The sequence below is a fragment of the Tarenaya hassleriana genome, unplaced genomic scaffold, assembly GCF_000463585.1.
Source record: "Tarenaya hassleriana unplaced genomic scaffold, ASM46358v1 Cleome15, whole genome shotgun sequence".
Lineage (NCBI taxonomy): Eukaryota > Viridiplantae > Streptophyta > Magnoliopsida > Brassicales > Cleomaceae > Tarenaya > Tarenaya hassleriana.
In genome coordinates this window covers 298,703-314,361 of record NW_010964923.1, presented here as the reverse complement: position 1 = coordinate 314,361, position 15,659 = coordinate 298,703, and the positions used below count along the sequence as shown (strand labels likewise).

Below are 15,659 nucleotides of genomic sequence, written 5' to 3'. Positions count from 1 at the left end.
ACATACATACATACATACATACATACATACATACATACATACATACATACATACATACATACATACATACATACATACATACATACATACATACATACAATACACACACATTAACAACACATAAACATACATACACACAAAATATACATACACATATATAATCCATATATACTCATATATACATATTCACACTCATATACATATACACATACCTTGATATATCTTGGAGATATCTTGAAGGAAAACAACGTTGGAAGAAAATTGGAGAAGATTAAGATTTTTTTTTTGGAAACTTCAAAGTCTGAAGAAAGAAGACGAAGTCGGTGCTTTTATTTCGTGTTGCGACGGAAATTACCGTCGCCATCCGTCGCAAAACAAAATAAAAACCGCGAAAATTTGAAAATTTTCATTGAAAATAACGAAATAAATGAAATTAGTATTTACGACGAAAATTTCCGTCGCAAATCCGTAGCTAATTCTGAAAAATAAATAAATTAAATTAAAAATAATTAAAATTAACATTTGCTACGGAAATTTCCGTCGCAAATAATGTTTGTTATTGCGACGGCAACATCTCCGTTGCATTCCGTCGCAAATTTTCGACGGATTTTACGACTCTTTGAGACGTAAAATTTTTTCCCGCATTCCGTCGCTAAACCGTCGTATTCCGTCGTAATTTTGTATGCGACGGAATTTTTCGTCGCAAGTTCCGTAGCTATACGAGAATTTTCTTGTGGTGCAAGAGGTGATCGCACAATCAACGGCGGAAGCACAATATACCTCAGCAGTCGCTGCGGTGAACCAAACCATATGGCTTCAGAATCTACTTGATAGTCTAGGATGCAAGCAAGAAGGGAGTACACAGATCTTCTGTGACAATAAATCAGCTATTGTCATTGGAAGAAACTTGGTTCAACATCGGAGGACGAAGCACATCAACATCAAGTATCATGTGGTTAGAGAAGTGGAGCACAATAGAGTCATCAAACTCACATACGTCAAAGGAGAAGAGCAGCTGGCAGACATCTTCACAAAGGCACTAGGAGCTTCAAGATTTGAAGATTTGAAGAAGAAACTTGGGATGACGTGCAAATGAATCAAGGAGGAGTATTGAGAATGTGATTCATTCACTTGTGTCATGTTTATGTAATGTTTATGTAAGCGATTACATCATGTTTATGTAATGCTTATATAAGCGATTACATCGTGATGATGTAATGCTTATGTAAGGAGTTGTGGAAGTTTGAATTTGTGTGTGTTAGGTGTGATTGAAAAAAATAAGGATATGGTAGATGTGATTGATTGATGAGGTGTGTGGTTGTTTTATATCAAGGGGGTATTATATGGAGTGTTTTATATCAAGCTTTCCTAAGTATTTCTCTCTAAACACTTTTCTCTCTTGTTTTTCTTACAAAAGTTCTAAGCATAAGTGCTATAAATCTTCAATATTCTCTCGTTTTTTTTCTCTTTGCACTATGCGCTAAAGAAGAGAAGATAAGAAGCTTGTGAATGAAAATATAATACAAGCTTCGTAACAAAACAAAACGGGGAGGAACAACCATCAATGTTTTTGGAATGTATGGAGCAAAGTTTCCATTGGCATACGGGAAAATGGCTATGATTACGACTTCATGCGGCGAGGAGGAAGCAAGGTGAACCAGAACCCGCTTTTTCGATCCAAAGTTTTAAATGGTTCATCAAAACAAACTTGTTTTTCAATATATATAGGAGGTGTGATCTTCGTTTCTTGGACGAGGCGAAGGGAAAGATTCTCGTTTGTGATGGGATAGTCGATGGTGAGTCTGTAACGGAAGTCGGGGCCGTGGGACTGATCGGGTTCGTAGATTTAGACGACCCCAAAGTATCAGACGACCCGATAGTTTCCAACATTCCTATGTCTGGTCTGAAACATGATGACTACCAAACACTCTTGTCCTACATCAATTCAACCGAGTAAGGATAAAACGTTTTCTTTACATCATTAGTTTCTAAACCCGAGATTTTCGTGGAAATTCCCTGACTTTTTTGGAAGCGAGATGATCAGAGACACAAATGCTTTGCGCTTTGAACTACACAGACATAATCTGTAAGGATCATCATTGGAAACAACTCAGTTGTCCTAAAGAATCGAACTCAAATGTTAGAGATCTCAACTACCCTTCGATGGCATCTAAAGTGACGACATAATCTCCTTTGTAAATCATGTTTTCGAGAACGGTGACAAATGTCGGGCCATCGAATTCAACCTACAAGGCAGAAGTGACATCCGATCCAAAACTGAAAGTCACAGTTCAGCCGGAAAGCCTCGTGTTTGGATCGGTTGGAGAGAAGAAGTCGTTCACTGTCACTGTCGTTGTCGCTCACGACAGTCTTTCATATGTGAAGGGTCCAGTTTCTGTGTCTCTTGTTTGGTCCGACGACTCTTATGTCGTGAGGAGTCCCATTGTCTTTATTCATCTTTATCAACCGATATTTATATTACTGCACACAATTCTCTAACCAAATTCAAGATTAACAATCGAAATTTGTTTATTTTAGGGACAATAACGCAAAAAAAAAAAACACGAAACTTTAAAAAATTGTCATATGAATTTTGAAATTTCTATAAAAATAAATAGACTTTGTATTGCCATAAACCGTACATAAAGTTTGCAAATATCTCATAGCGTATGTGAGTTTATGATTATTTTTGCAAAGTCTTATGTATTTTTTGTCAAAATTTTAAATTTCATTTATTCATATGACAATATTTGAAAGTTAATGTTCTTAGGCTATTGTCCATTTATTTTATGTCTAATCTTAGGATTATTTGGATATTGTTACAAGAGACGTGATAATCATGTTTTGATCGATTATAGATTCGAAAGAATACTCAACGCGATTTTCTGATATAATTATCAAGTCCGGAAATTAATCGTGCATTTGATCCAACTACATATCTAAAAGGATCGAAGAAACGTGGTGAATATTACTTCCCAAATAAATACTCGAACTTGTGAAGATATTTGCTTCTGAAATATTAAGATTATTTTCCTTTTTGTTTCTGTCTAGCATTTGTGTATACATGAATTTTGGTCATATGCCTTATAAATTATCAGATTGAGTCATGAATGATAAGCTTGCATATATGATATATAGAACCCATTCATTACAGAATGTGTCTAATAATATCTATACATGGTATTGCAAAATCTAGGGGCATTATATAAAAACTCACTATTTTGCTATATATACTTCATACCATACCTTTTTAAATCTTTTTTGTATGATCAGTGTGATCAATATGACCAGTACAACCACCATATAAGTTTTAAAAATGGTGTAGTGTGATTATTGTGACCACCATATAATTTTAACATGTGACTAATATGAACAGTGTGACCACCATATAAATTTTAAAACGATGTGGTCAATGTGATTAGGGCGAACACCATATAATTTTAACGGGGTGTGATGAGTGTGAGATTATAATGGTCATATTGATCACATAAAAAGGTATATAGAAGGGTATAATCTAGAGTTTGTATAATATAGTAAAGTACGGATATTTTTTTATAATGTCCATTTTAGAGAATTGGAAATTATTATTTTGTCAAATTCTAAAAAAAAAACCACAATCTTTTGTTAACTATTTTTTTATTTCTATGAGATTTTTTGGACAGCAGAACAGAATATAAGAATAGATAGAAAGTGAAAAAAAGGAAAATAAAAAAAGAAGAATAGATGAACATTAATGGAAACTAAAATCTAAATTCATAAATGAAATGTTGCGTCTTATATTATTTTCTCATTAGCAAAAAAAAGGAGGAAATTGATTAATTAGTAGTTTCTCATTGAATATAAACACGAACCCATCTTCACATATTTGTCTTCCGATATCTCTAAACCTTAAAAATGGCTTCCCTTCACTACGTGTTTCAAGTGTTCTGTCTCTTTTCTCCGCTTCTCACGTTCAGTTACTCGACCGTTGCATATGCCCAGGATGATAAGAAGGCGAGTTTATTTCATTTTGCTCTAATCATTGATTTAGTTCGATGAATATATATACACACACATATGTATGCATAAGTTTGCTAATTAATATATGGTCCGACCTTGATTGAAATGAAGGTATATATAGTGTATATGGGAGCACTTCCTCCTAACAGTGACTACTCGCCTTCATCTCACCATCAAACTATCCTCCAACAAGCTATTGGAACAAAGTACTCATGCTCTAACCATTTTCTGAATTCATACATACATACATTCATATATATATATACCCACACACAATCACATGTATAAATCTTGATTCTTTTGTAGTTCTGTGGGAGATTCGTTGGTCAGAAGCTATGGAAGAAGTCTTAACGGCTTTGCAGCCAAACTCACTGAAGCCGAAAGAGATAAGCTTGGTGGTCAGTGCCCGTTGTAATCGTTTTCTTCCGTGCTGTAGTTTCTTTAAGTCGACGATGAAGCGAATCTTTTCGTGTCAATTTCACTCTTGTTATATGCCTCTAGGCAAGAAAGGCGTGGTGTCGGTGTTCGAGAGCAGGGATTTGAAGCTTCTGACGACGGGATCGTGGGATTTCATGGGGTTTGGCGGCACGTTCAAACATAACCCGAAGACGGAGAGCGACATGGTGATTGGTGTTATCGATAGCGGAATCTGGCCCGAGTCTCCGAGCTTTACGGACAAAGGCTTCGGTCCTCCGCCGAAAAATTGGAAGGGCGTTTGCCAAGGAGGCTCAAACTTCACCTGCAACAAGTAAACATACACTATGCTTTCCATGTCATACAAAGGATAGAGAGATATATAAAGGGTATTGATATTTTTTGTGTTGAACCGATTCTACAGCAAGATTATCGGAGCACGTCACTACATCGATGACACTGCACGAGATATCCAGGGTCACGGAACACACACGGCTTCGACGGCCGCCGGGAACGAAGTAGAAGGCGTGAGTTTTCATGGATTAGCACAAGGCACGGCGAGAGGAGGCGTCCCTTCGGCCAGGATTGCAGTATACAAAGCCTGCAAATTTATTTTCTGCAGCGACGAAGGTATCTTGGCGGCGTTCGATGACGCCATTGCAGACGGCGTCGACGTCATAACGATCTCTCTCGGAGCGAGGGCTGTTCCTCTCGACCAGAACGCTATTTCCATCGGGTCATTTCACGCGATGGAGAGAGGCATTTTGACTGTAAACGCTTGTGGGAACGACGGTCCTTCCCCCTCGTCAATCGCCAGTGTGGCCCCGTGGATGTTATCGGTCGCTGCCAGTACCACTGATCGCAAATTCGTAACAAAGGTCGTTCTCGGAAATGGCACGGCTTTACTCGTAAGTTACCCGATTTTTTACGTTCTCGCTGGCTTCTCGTGACTACGTTTTCATCGTTCCACATCTTCTGATTTCGAGATAACGAAAACCAGGGAGGATCAGTCATCAATAGTTTCGAAATGAACGGGACAAAGTTGGCTTTGGTGTACGGGAAAACGGCTACGAGTTCATGCAGTGAGGAAGAAGCAAGGTTATGTCGCTCTCTTAACAAAAGTTTGCAGCTTAGTTCTTCTTATGTTCATCAAAGACGCTTGTTTTTTTATAGGAAGTGTGATCTCAATTGCTTTGGCGAGGCCAAAGGAAAGATTCTCGTTTGCGATATAGCAATCGATGCTGGGCTCGCTGCAGAAGCCGGGGCCGTCGGACTGATCATGAACGCTGAATTGAGGAACCCGAAAGTTTCGAGCAATATTTCGATATCCGCCTTGAAGAACGATGACTACAAAGCCCTCTTGTCTTACATCAATTCAACAGAGTAAGGATCGATAAAGTTTTGATTCATCAACATCCGAACATAAAGCAAATCCCCCTCGGTTTTGTCCTAATGTTCGGGAAATTGTGACAGAAACCCGCAGGGGAGTATACTGAAAAGCGAGACGATCAAAGACACAGATGCGCCTCTTGTTGCTTCCTTCTCTTCCCGCGGTCCGAACCCTATAGTCAGCGATATCTTAAAGGTAAATCATCGATATTTCCTCTCAAGTTTTTATTGAATGAAATCCATGTGTGTCGATCAAGTCACTCGATATGCGATAATGTGAATTCGAGTGCAGCCGGATATAACAGCTCCTGGGGTGAATATAATAGCTGCATATTCGCCCGAGGTCGAGCAAAAGTTGGAGTACTATTTTTCAACCGGAACGTCTATGTCTTGTCCCCACATTGCTGGTGTCGCGGCTTATGTTAAGACGGTCCATCCCGATTGGTCGGCTTCGGCTATCAAATCCGCTATCATGACAACCGGTAACTATCAACCGCTATAACTAACTGTTATCGAGCATTTCAATCACTAACCTTCGGACAAAATCTCGTGTTATATAGCGTGGGCGATGAATGGTTCGAGAAACGAAGGAGCTGAATTCGCGTATGGATCCGGACATCTTAACCCGACGAAGGCTGCTGATCCAGGACTCGTTTACGATGCAACAAAGGACGATTACGTGAAAATGCTCTGCGCTATGAACTACACGACAGAATCTGTAAGGATCATCGCCGGAAACAACTCAAGTTGTCCTAAAGAATCGAACTCGAACGTCGGAGATCTCAACTACCCTTCGATGACGTCTAAAGTGACGGCATCGTCTCCTTCGGAAATCGTGTTTCCGAGAACAGTGACGAACGTCGGGACGCCAGATTCAACCTACAAGGCGGAGGTGACATCCAACCCGAAACTGAAAGTCACCGTCGAGCCGGAAAGCCTCGTGTTTGGATCGGCCGGAGAGAAGAAGTCGTTCAATGTCACAGTGGCTCACGAAGATCTTTCGGGCGTGAAGGGTCCAGTTTCCGCGTCCCTTGTTTGGTCCGACGGCTCTCATGTCGTGAGGAGTCCCATTGTTCTTTACTCATAGACCCAACCAAACATTATTTGAATAATTGTACCCAACTCTCTAATCAAATTCAGGATATTTATTCGATATTGTTACAAGAGATGTGGTAAATGGTAATCATGTTACCGAATTAAGTAGGTATTCTACCTTTTTTTTTTAAAATGCATTTAGATTTTTTTTTAATCAAATTCTATTAAAAATAAAACAGAATCTTTTTTCAGCTATTTTCAATCTGCATTGCCAATAGAAGAACACACGCAATAATAACGAGAGGAGGCAATTGGGTGTTAATGGGAACTAAAATCTATATCATAAATGCAATATATTTATATTGTAATACATCGATTATGGTACACATTATACATTGGAAATCGGATTTATTTGCAATTTAGAGGAATAAATATTATTTTTTTTATGTATATAAACATGAACCATCTTCACGTATTATTAGTCTACCAATTATCTGAACCATAACAAAATGATTTCTCTTCATTACATCTTTCGAGCTTTCTGTCTTTTCTCTCCGCTTCCGACGTGTTGTCATTCGACCGTTGCATACGCCGAGGGTGATAAGAAGGCTAGTTTATTTCATTTTCTTCTAATGATTGGTTTCGTGTATATAATATATATATAAATGCATAAGTTTGCTAATTAATATATGGACCGACCTTGATTGGAACGAAGGTATATATAGTGTATATGGGAGCACTTCCTCCTAACGGGGACTACTCGCCTTCATCTCACCACCAAAATATCCTCCAACAAGTTATTGGAACAAAGTACTCAGGCTCTATCCATTTTCTGAGTTCATACATACATACATACATACATATATATATATATATACACACAATCACATGTATAAATCTTGATTCTTTTGTAGTTCTGTGGGAGATTCGTTGGTCAGAAGCTATGGAAGAAGTTTCAATGGCTTTGCAGCCAAACTCACTGAAGCCGAAAGAGATAAGCTTTCTGGTGAGTGCCCCTTGTCATCTTTTTTTTTTCCGTGCTTTAGTTTCGTTAAATTGACGATGAAGCGGATCTTTTCGTGTCGATTCTTTCTCGTTATACGCCTCAAGGCATGGGAGGCGTGGTGTCGGTGTTCGAGAGCAGGGATTTGAAGCTTCAGACGACGAGATCGTGGGATTTCATGGGGTTTGGCGGCACGTTCAAGCGTAACCCGAAGACCGAGAGCGACATGGTGATCGGTGTTATCGACACTGGAATCTGGCCCGAATCTCCGAGCTTTACGGATAAAGGCATCGGCCCTCCGCCGAAAAAGTGGAAGGGCGTTTGCAAAGGAGGCTCAAACTTCACCTGCAACAAGTAAACATACACCATTGTTGATAAGTTCATCACCTTTCCGTGTCATACAAAAGATAAAGAGAGATAAATGTACTGATATTCATGAGTTGAACCGATTCTTCAGCAAGATTATCGGAGCACGATACTATGTCGATTCCTCCGCACGGGATAACGAGGGTCACGGGACGCACACAGCTTCGACTGCCGCGGGTAACGAAGTACAAGGAGTGAGTTTCCACGGCTTTGCACAAGGCACGGCGAGAGGCGGTGTCCCTTCGGCAAGGATCGCTGCATACAAAGTCTGCGAGTCCATTCTCTGCGACGACGCCGCCATCTTGGCCGCGTTCGATGACGCCATCGCGGACGGTGTCGACATTATATCGGCTTCCCTCGCAGGAAAGCCTGTCAGTTTCGACAAAAGCACCATTTCCATCGGAGCATTCCACGCGATGGAGAAAGGCGTTTTGACCGTAAACTCCGCTGGAAACGACGGCCCTTATCCCTCGTCGATCGCCAGCGTGGCGCCATGGATGTTATCGGTCGCAGCCAGTAGCACTGACCGGGAATTCGCGACAAAGGTTGTTCTCGGAAATGGCACGACTTTACTCGTAAGTTAACCCGGTTTTTTACGTTCTTGTCAGCTTCTCCTAGCTACGTTTTCATCCATCGTTATACTCTCGCGTCATTCTTCGGGTTAACTGATAGTAATGGGAAAAAAAACAGGGAACATCAAGCATCAATGGCTTTGGAATGAATAACACAAAGTTCTCTTTGGCATATGGAAGAACACCTGCAAGTTTTTGCTCCGAGGAAGAAGCAAGGTGAATTTATAAAACGCTTCATATATCGAAAACCAGACATTGGCATGAACGCTTCAACTGCGCCATTTCAGGACATAACAGTTGTGTAATAAGTCGCCAAAAGTTCGCATGATTCTTCTTCTGCCTCGTTCTTCTTGTGTTCATTGTTATATAGGATGTGCGAGTTCCGTTGCTTGAGAGAGGCCAAGGGAAAGATCGTTGTGTGCGACGTAATTAACGGAGAAGATGTCGCTGCGGATGCTGGGGCCGTCGGACTAATCGTGAAAGAACCCGACTTCCCGATCATTTCCAGCAGTATTCCGATATCCGCCTTGAATGACGACGACTACAAATCCCTCTTGGCTTACATCAATTCAACCGAGTAAGGATCAAAACGTATTCTTTGCATCATTAGTTTCTAAACCCGAGTTTTTTCTCGGAAATCCCCTAACGTTTTCGGAAATCGCGACAGAAACCCGCAAGGGAGTATACTGAAAAGCGAGACGATCAAAGACACGAGTGCACCTCTTGTTGCTTCCTTCTCTTCCCGCGGTCCGAACTCCATAGCCAGCGATATCTTAAAGGTAGATTATCGATATATCTTATCAAATTTTTATCGAATAAATCCATATGTGTCGATCAAGTCACTGGATATGCGATAATGTGGATCGAGTGCAGCCGGATATAACAGCTCCTGGGGTGAATATAATAGCTGCATATTTGCCGTATTTCAAGTACTATTTTTCGTCCGGAACGTCTATGTCTTGTCCCCACGTTGCTGGTGTCGCGGCTTACGTTAAGACGGTCCATCCCGAATGGTCAGCTTCCGCTATCAAATCCGCTATCATGACAACTGGTAACTATCAACCGCCATGATAACTGTTACCGAGCATTTCAATCACTAACCTTCGGACGAAATCTCTTGTTATGTAAGCATGGGCGATGAATGGTTCAAGAAACAGAGGAGCAGAGTTCGCGTATGGATCCGGACATCTCAACCCGACAAAATCTGCTGATCCAGGACTCGTTTACGATGCAACAAAGGACGACTACGTGAAAATGCTCTGCGCTATGAACTACACGACAGAATCTGTAAGGATCATCGCTGGAAATAGCTCAAGTTGTCCTAAAGAATTGAACTCGAACGTCAGAGATCTCAACTACCCTTCGATGGCATCTAAAGTGTCGACAGCTTCTCCTTCGGAAATCGTGTTTTCGAGAACAGTGACGAACGTGGGGTGGCCGAATTCAACATACAAGGCGGAGGTGACGTCTGATCCGAAACTGAAAGTCACTGTCGAGCCGGAAAGCCTCGTGTTTGGATCGGTCGGAGAGAAGAAGTCGTTCACTGTCACTGTCGCTCACGAAAACCTTTCGGACGTGAAGGGTCCAGTTTCCGCATCTCTTGTTTGGTCCGACGGCTCTCATGTCGTGAGGAGTCCCATTGTTCTTTATTCCTCTTTACCAACCGATATTTGAATAATTGTACCCAGCTCTCTAATCAAATTCAAAGATAAACACAGCTTTTTATTTGTAATTTGATACTTTTAATTCGAATAATTATGTCAAAAACATCATATTCTGCATGCTGTAGATTGGAGAAAACTATTTGATGTATGATCTTCATCTTTTACTAGTGAAGAAATTTAAAAAAAGAAAAAAAAAATCACACCAGAAAGCGAAGGAAATCAAACTCAGAGGATCTGCAAAACACAGTGGGAAACAACAACCTAAGTGTCATGTCGTGTAGACAAGACGCAGACAGAAGTAGATGGGCATTACAGAGAGTGGAAGTACAAAAGGAAAAAAGGATTCAGAAGATGAAAGATCTCTCTTTGACTGGCCGAAGATCTTTTTTTATTCAGTTTACAACAAGAGGGCTTCGGATAATTCAGTCTCCGGATAGAAATCAGGGCTCGAAGGTCATGGCCTCGGCCTCTTTCCTCACGGCGTCGAACAGTACAGTTGACAGATACCTTTCTCCGAAGCTCGGGAACACTGCCTGAGATTCCATTTTGAGTTCTCACATATCAGAAGAATGATTGAAATACCCAATACCCTCAGCAGGGCTTCAGGTTTAGTCTACTTGCCCGTTATTTTGACAAGAAAGGTCGAAACTAGCATCGTGCATATACATGAAAGGGCATTCATTCACGTGTCCGGAAGTTAGATAATGGAGAAACATGCAGGTTAGATGCTCGGGAAAAACGGGTCGGATAATATTTCAATAGACGTTTATCGGGAATAGGAAACAGAACGAAGGGACTGACCACGATAAGTTTTCCTGCATTTTCTGGCCTCTTTGCAAGTCTAATCGCTGCAACAGCTGCTGCACCAGACGATATTCCCACCTAAACCATAAGAAACAAAGATGAGCTGAAATATATCGAACAAAGAGTCAGTGAATATATTCTTTTTCCTCATCGTGTAAGGAAGGGAAGAGACGATATCCCCTCTGTAGCTCTAGATGAGGTTTAGCTCGCGTTTTGTGAAAGCGCTTACCAGAAGACCTTCCTTTACAGCAAGAAGCCTTGCCATTTCAATGGATTCTTCACTTGATACCTGAAGAATTTGGCAAGTGAGAGATGAACTCTACTAACTAGATGCAGTTTGTTTGGAGAAAAAATAGATCAAATTACCTGAACAACTTCATCTATAAGATCAACATCCAAAATGCCCGGGATGAAACCAGCACCAATCCCCTGAATTTTGTGGGGACCTATTCATTTAACCAGAAATGTTAAAATCATCTGAATGATTCATAATAGAACCAAGAAACACTCGTCTTTACATGAACATGACACTAGAGATCCAGCTCAAGAACATAGAAGCAATTCAATTTTTTTCCCTAAAAAGAAAAAGAAAAAGAAAAAGCACAGAAGGAATGACCATTCAAGATATCAGGGAGGCAGAATCAAAGAATGCAGGAATAAGGAGGTTAAGGATTATTGGATTTCGCCTTAGTCATCAGAGATAAATAGACATGGAGAAACATTGACCGGCCCCGGGATTCGATAAATTGTAACAGTAATATATACAGGAGGGTGAATGCTCACCTGGCTTCCCACCAGAAAGAATAGGGCTTTCCACTGGCTCCACACCATACAGCTGAGACAAAAGAGAAAAACAAATGAGGAACCAACCCACAAAAGGACATTTTGTAGGCCACCCAATAGTGCTTACAAACCAAGCTCACCTTTAGATTTGGGTTCTGCTCCTTAAGATACTTCCCAGCGCCGGTTATGGTGCCACCAGTACCAATCCCAGAAACAAAGCCATCAACTTTTCCTTCAGAACATTTCCATATCTCAGGTCCAGTAGTCTCATAGTGAATCTGCATTAGATGGTGAAAATATACAATGTTAAAGTTAAATCCCCGCCACTCAGATCCACTAGAGAACTGATAAAGATATAACCTTTGGGTTGGCAGGGTTCTCAAACTGTTGGAGCATGTAGCCGTTGGGCGTTTTGGCCAAAATCTCCTCTGCCTTTGCAACTGCTCCTTTCATGCCCTTAGCCGGGTCGGTCAGAACCAACTCAGCTCCGAAAGCTAGGAGGATGATTCTTCTCTCGATACTCATCGATGCTGGCATTGTGATAATGAGCTTGTAGCCTTTGGCAGCCGCCATGAAAGCTAACCCGACACCAGTATTGCCACTTGTTGGCTCGATCAAAACACTCTTATGTTAACATTAACACAGAAGAAGTCAGAATCCCCGCACAAAAGAATCCGAGCTAAGAAATCTCCTCGGAATAAAGAATCTAATACCTCCCCCGGTTTGATTAGACCTTTGGCTTCTGCGTCAGCAATCATACTATAACCAATCCTGCACAATGTACCAAAACACTACGTTTCACAAAAAAAAAAAGAAAAAGAAAGAGAACTCAGAAGCTGACACAGAGCGGCTCCTGGCTTGAGAAAATGTCTAGTGGAACCTGTCTTTGACGCTAGAGCATGGCTCCATAGACTCAAGCTTAGCAGCAACACGACCAACACAACCTTCAGCCACATTGTTCAGATACACCAATGGAGTTTTCCCGATTAACTGCCGAAAGGAAAAACACAAAACAAAAACAGCAACGAGACAAGATTCAATGTCTGTAAAAAGATCAAGACAGAACTGGAACAAGTAAATCGCTGCAGCTTACTTCAGTCACATCTTTCGCAATCCCTGAGGCCATGACTGAACAAGCTCACTCCTTAAATTAACAAAAACAAAAAAACATCGAAGAAAAATGTCATAACCAGATATCCATCGAATCAACGTACTCTCACCCCTTTAACCAATCATTCAAAAGGAAAGATTATATAACATAACATTGCTTCTACTAGCTTTCATGCCAAATCCTCTAGATAACCCAAAAGAAAGACACGGACTTTCTTTTTGTATGACTGTAAATATCAAAAAAGGATTGAACTTTACCAAAACCCCTCAAGAATCACAAAAACCCAGTTAAGAAAAAATCAATCTAGGGCTCAGACGCAAGAGCATAATCCGATTAAATCAATTCGGCGCCAAAATATATAATTGTAAAAATATCATCGACCAAGCACCGGAATTAGATCAATTTCACTCGATCTGAAAACAAAAACAATAAGGAATCAACGGCGAAGGAAGCAGATCAAACAGAGGAATGAAACATTATGCGAATAAGACGAGCGATACCTTCACGAGACGACAAGCGCTTTGAGCCGACGGAGCTTTTGGTGAAGGGAACGTACGAAAATGTTTGGAATTTAATTAAATTAAACGTCAAATATATTATGAGATATGTTTCCTTTTATAGGTTATAATTTTTTTTTTCCGGATTACACCAACTTCGATATTTTTTTTTCCACCAACTTCCATAATTCATATCCCAGATTACGCACATGGATGTAGAAAAGATTAAAAATTACACCTACTCTCATGTATTCTCAACCACAAAAAAAAATTAAAAACAGAAAAAAAGCTAAAAATAATCTAATCTGGTTGAAGATTTTCTATCAAACTAAATAATTCTGGTCATTGTAGAAATTTCTTTCCAATTAGTTACAATTATAAACCTTTATTCGACAAATTAACGAAGAACGTAGAAAATTTCGCTTCTTGTCACCAATCAGTGAGAGAATGGACAACCAGAGCCCGGTCAGGACCGGTCAAGTCTGGTTCAACCCGGTTTAACTTTCTGCATAGCACATGCATAGATCATTTTACTCAATTGACCCACTTGAAACTCACGAATATCCCTGGTACACTAATAAAAAAACAATTTTTTTTTTAATTTTTATACCACTTTTCGGTTAAAAAAGTCCGAAATATTCTTTTTTATTTATTTTTTTTCGACCTTATTACCACTAACATATAATTAATATACAACTAAAATAAGAAATAGTTATGATCGTATAATGAAAGTGTAAAAAAAAACATAGTTTTTTTTAAAATTCGACAGATGAATTTTTTGCCACATTGTTTAGAATCAATTATAACTGTATTTATAATTAATTATGAAGTTGTAATAACAAAAGTTGTTTTCGAAGAACAAATATTGCGTATTTAATTCAGTCTTTTCACAAAAAATTAATACTTTCTGTTTTCTGGTCTATATGTGAAAATGGTAGACCAGCGAAAATTGCTGTAACCAAGTGGGTCATCTGACTACAATGACCAGTTGCATACCTTATCCTTATCCCCACTAGAGATATTCAGACCACAAGCTCTGCACCAGCGTCTCCTCCCGACAATGGCGACTCTCCATTTCCTTCAAACGCCGAAAATCTCTCTCCCAAAACCCTATAACTCAAAACCCATCTCGGTTCCTCTGCAAATTCCGTTTATGCGAGCGGATCACCGTAAATCATTGACCGGAGGCTTTGTGGCTCGGTCGTTCAAGGTGGTGGTGGAGCACGACGGCGCAACGACGGAGCTGGAGGTTGAACCGGACGAGACGATCCTGTCGAAGGCCCTTGACACGGGCCTTGATGTCCCTCACGACTGCAAGCTCGGCGTCTGCATGACTTGTCCGGCGAAGCTGGTCGACGGAACCGTTGACCAGAGCGAAGGCATGCTCAGCGACGACGTCGTAGCGCGTGGTTATACGCTCCTCTGCGTGTCGTATCCGACATCGGACTGTCGTATTAAGACCATCCCCGAGGACGAACTCCTGTCTCTGCAGCTTGCTACAGCCAACGACTGAGGAAGAACACGAAGAAGGGTCTTTTTTATGTAATGTACGCTGGTTTTATGGGTTCTTTTGTTGCCGTTTGATGTCTGGAGAGAGCTTGATTAGAGGGTTTGTCTGATTCAGACAGAATGCTGTTTCCAACGATATAAAGTTAGAGTCTTGATTTATGAATTCGAATGCGAGATGGGTTATGCAATGTAATGGCGGGAAACAACTATAAACCAAAACCCAGATCAAATTTTGTCTGTTGAAATGTAATACGATAGTGACAAGGAGTCACGTAATCTGAGATATAATTTAATCAAACACGCCAGAGATGTGGCTACTGAGATTAAAAAGAGTAAGAGTTAGTTCGGATTTTGGAAGCGAAGTTTACAGACAAGACCATGACGAGGATGAGACATCAGTTGTTACCATCTTCCAGATTATTTAGGGTCACTGCCTAACCAGTTCAGTAGTAAGCATTCTGATGATGATGGTGGTGGTGATAAGCCTGGGGAGGAGCCGGGCTGGAGTATTTC

General features: G+C 40.5%; 6 protein-coding genes across 9 annotated transcripts in view; 4 read left to right on the top strand and 2 right to left on the bottom strand.

Annotated features, from left to right (window-relative positions):
* Positions 1-1,380: 1,380 nt before the first annotated feature.
* LOC104808551 (subtilisin-like protease SBT4.4) lies at positions 1,381-2,471 on the top strand. Of its 2 annotated transcripts, none has more exons than XM_010534253.1 (3): positions 1,381-1,652; positions 1,729-1,953; positions 2,078-2,471. In XM_010534253.1, the coding sequence occupies exons 1-3, from the start codon at positions 1,576-1,578 to the stop codon at positions 2,088-2,090; spliced, it is 315 nt and encodes a 104-aa protein (XP_010532555.1). In that variant the 5' UTR covers positions 1,381-1,575; the 3' UTR covers positions 2,091-2,471. The 2 variants fall into 2 exon arrangements, with proteins under 2 accessions (XP_010532555.1, XP_010532553.1); XM_010534251.1 differs by having other exon boundaries at positions 2,045-2,471.
* Positions 2,472-4,112: 1,641 nt separating this feature from the next.
* Positions 4,113-6,968, top strand: LOC104808548 (subtilisin-like protease SBT4.2). Of its 2 annotated transcripts, XM_010534247.1 has the most exons (9): positions 4,113-4,205; positions 4,306-4,397; positions 4,501-4,747; positions 4,838-5,321; positions 5,414-5,511; positions 5,587-5,796; positions 5,887-5,998; positions 6,095-6,284; positions 6,363-6,968. In XM_010534247.1, exons 1-9 carry the CDS (start codon positions 4,126-4,128, stop codon positions 6,887-6,889), a joined length of 2,040 nt encoding a protein of 679 aa, XP_010532549.1. In that variant the 5' UTR covers positions 4,113-4,125; the 3' UTR covers positions 6,890-6,968. The 2 variants fall into 2 exon arrangements, with proteins under 2 accessions (XP_010532549.1, XP_010532548.1); XM_010534246.1 differs by having other exon boundaries at positions 5,414-5,796.
* A 574-nt stretch (positions 6,969-7,542) lies between these two features.
* LOC104808549 (subtilisin-like protease SBT4.2) lies at positions 7,543-10,559 on the top strand. Its single transcript, XM_010534248.2, has 9 exons — positions 7,543-7,647; positions 7,752-7,843; positions 7,948-8,194; positions 8,298-8,781; positions 8,897-8,994; positions 9,149-9,355; positions 9,446-9,557; positions 9,652-9,829; positions 9,908-10,559. The coding sequence occupies exons 1-9, from the start codon at positions 7,568-7,570 to the stop codon at positions 10,450-10,452; spliced, it is 2,043 nt and encodes a 680-aa protein (XP_010532550.1). The 5' UTR covers positions 7,543-7,567; the 3' UTR covers positions 10,453-10,559.
* Positions 10,560-10,657: 98 nt separating this feature from the next.
* Positions 10,658-13,744, bottom strand: LOC104808550 (cysteine synthase). 2 transcript variants are annotated; one of them, XM_010534249.2, is made up of 11 exons: positions 13,641-13,744; positions 13,123-13,173; positions 12,910-13,019; positions 12,743-12,800; positions 12,390-12,653; positions 12,170-12,307; positions 12,030-12,081; positions 11,613-11,692; positions 11,476-11,535; positions 11,244-11,324; positions 10,658-10,975 (listed from the first exon to the last, which is right to left on the bottom strand). In XM_010534249.2, the coding sequence occupies exons 2-11, from the start codon at positions 13,153-13,155 to the stop codon at positions 10,883-10,885; spliced, it is 969 nt and encodes a 322-aa protein (XP_010532551.1). In that variant the 5' UTR covers positions 13,156-13,173; positions 13,641-13,744; the 3' UTR covers positions 10,658-10,882. The 2 variants fall into 2 exon arrangements, with proteins under 2 accessions (XP_010532551.1, XP_010532552.1); XM_010534250.1 differs by lacking the exon at positions 13,641-13,744 and adding an exon at positions 13,398-13,553.
* Positions 13,745-14,606: 862 nt separating this feature from the next.
* Positions 14,607-15,383, top strand: LOC104808547 (ferredoxin-1). The gene has a single exon (XM_010534245.1). It carries the CDS (start codon positions 14,698-14,700, stop codon positions 15,148-15,150), a length of 453 nt encoding a protein of 150 aa, XP_010532547.1. The 5' UTR covers positions 14,607-14,697; the 3' UTR covers positions 15,151-15,383.
* Positions 15,384-15,573: 190 nt separating this feature from the next.
* The window catches only part of LOC104809078 (FRIGIDA-like protein 4a), a 3,083-nt gene continuing 2,997 nt past the window's right edge, over positions 15,574-15,659 (bottom strand). Inside the window, exon 5 of the mRNA XM_019202010.1 lies at positions 15,574-15,647. Within this exon, the coding sequence (XP_019057555.1) occupies positions 15,574-15,647 (74 nt within the window). The remainder of the gene's footprint in view (positions 15,648-15,659) is intronic.

Bases quoted from the DNA above. Each gene is read 5' to 3' on its own strand.
- LOC104808551 (XM_010534251.1), top strand. From the start codon at position 1,576: ATGTATGGAGCAAAGTTTCCATTGGCATACGGGAAAATGGCTATGATT. The intron at 1,653-1,728 runs GTGAACCAGAAC...CAATATATATAG, and splicing joins TGCGGCGAGGAGGAAGCAAG to GAGGTGTGATCTTCGTTTCT. The intron at 1,954-2,044 runs GTAAGGATAAAA...CGAGATGATCAG, and splicing joins TCCTACATCAATTCAACCGA to AGACACAAATGCTTTGCGCT.
- LOC104808548 (XM_010534246.1), top strand. From the start codon at position 4,126: ATGGGAGCACTTCCTCCTAACAGTGACTACTCGCCTTCATCTCACCAT. The intron at 4,206-4,305 runs GTACTCATGCTC...ATTCTTTTGTAG, and splicing joins CAACAAGCTATTGGAACAAA to TTCTGTGGGAGATTCGTTGG. The intron at 5,322-5,413 runs GTAAGTTACCCG...AACGAAAACCAG, and splicing joins GAAATGGCACGGCTTTACTC to GGAGGATCAGTCATCAATAG.
- LOC104808549 (XM_010534248.2), top strand. From the start codon at position 7,568: ATGGGAGCACTTCCTCCTAACGGGGACTACTCGCCTTCATCTCACCAC. The intron at 8,995-9,148 runs GTGAATTTATAA...ATTGTTATATAG, and splicing joins TGCTCCGAGGAAGAAGCAAG to GATGTGCGAGTTCCGTTGCT. The intron at 9,558-9,651 runs GTAGATTATCGA...GATCGAGTGCAG, and splicing joins TAGCCAGCGATATCTTAAAG to CCGGATATAACAGCTCCTGG.
- LOC104808550 (XM_010534249.2), bottom strand. From the start codon at position 13,155: ATGGCCTCAGGGATTGCGAAAGATGTGACTGAA. The intron at 12,308-12,389 runs GTTATATCTTTA...CATCTAATGCAG, and splicing joins AGAACCCTGCCAACCCAAAG to ATTCACTATGAGACTACTGG. The intron at 11,325-11,475 runs GTAAGCGCTTTC...CTTATGGTTTAG, and splicing joins CTGTAAAGGAAGGTCTTCTG to GTGGGAATATCGTCTGGTGC.
- LOC104808547 (XM_010534245.1), top strand. From the start codon at position 14,698: ATGGCGACTCTCCATTTCCTTCAAACGCCGAAAATCTCTCTCCCAAAA.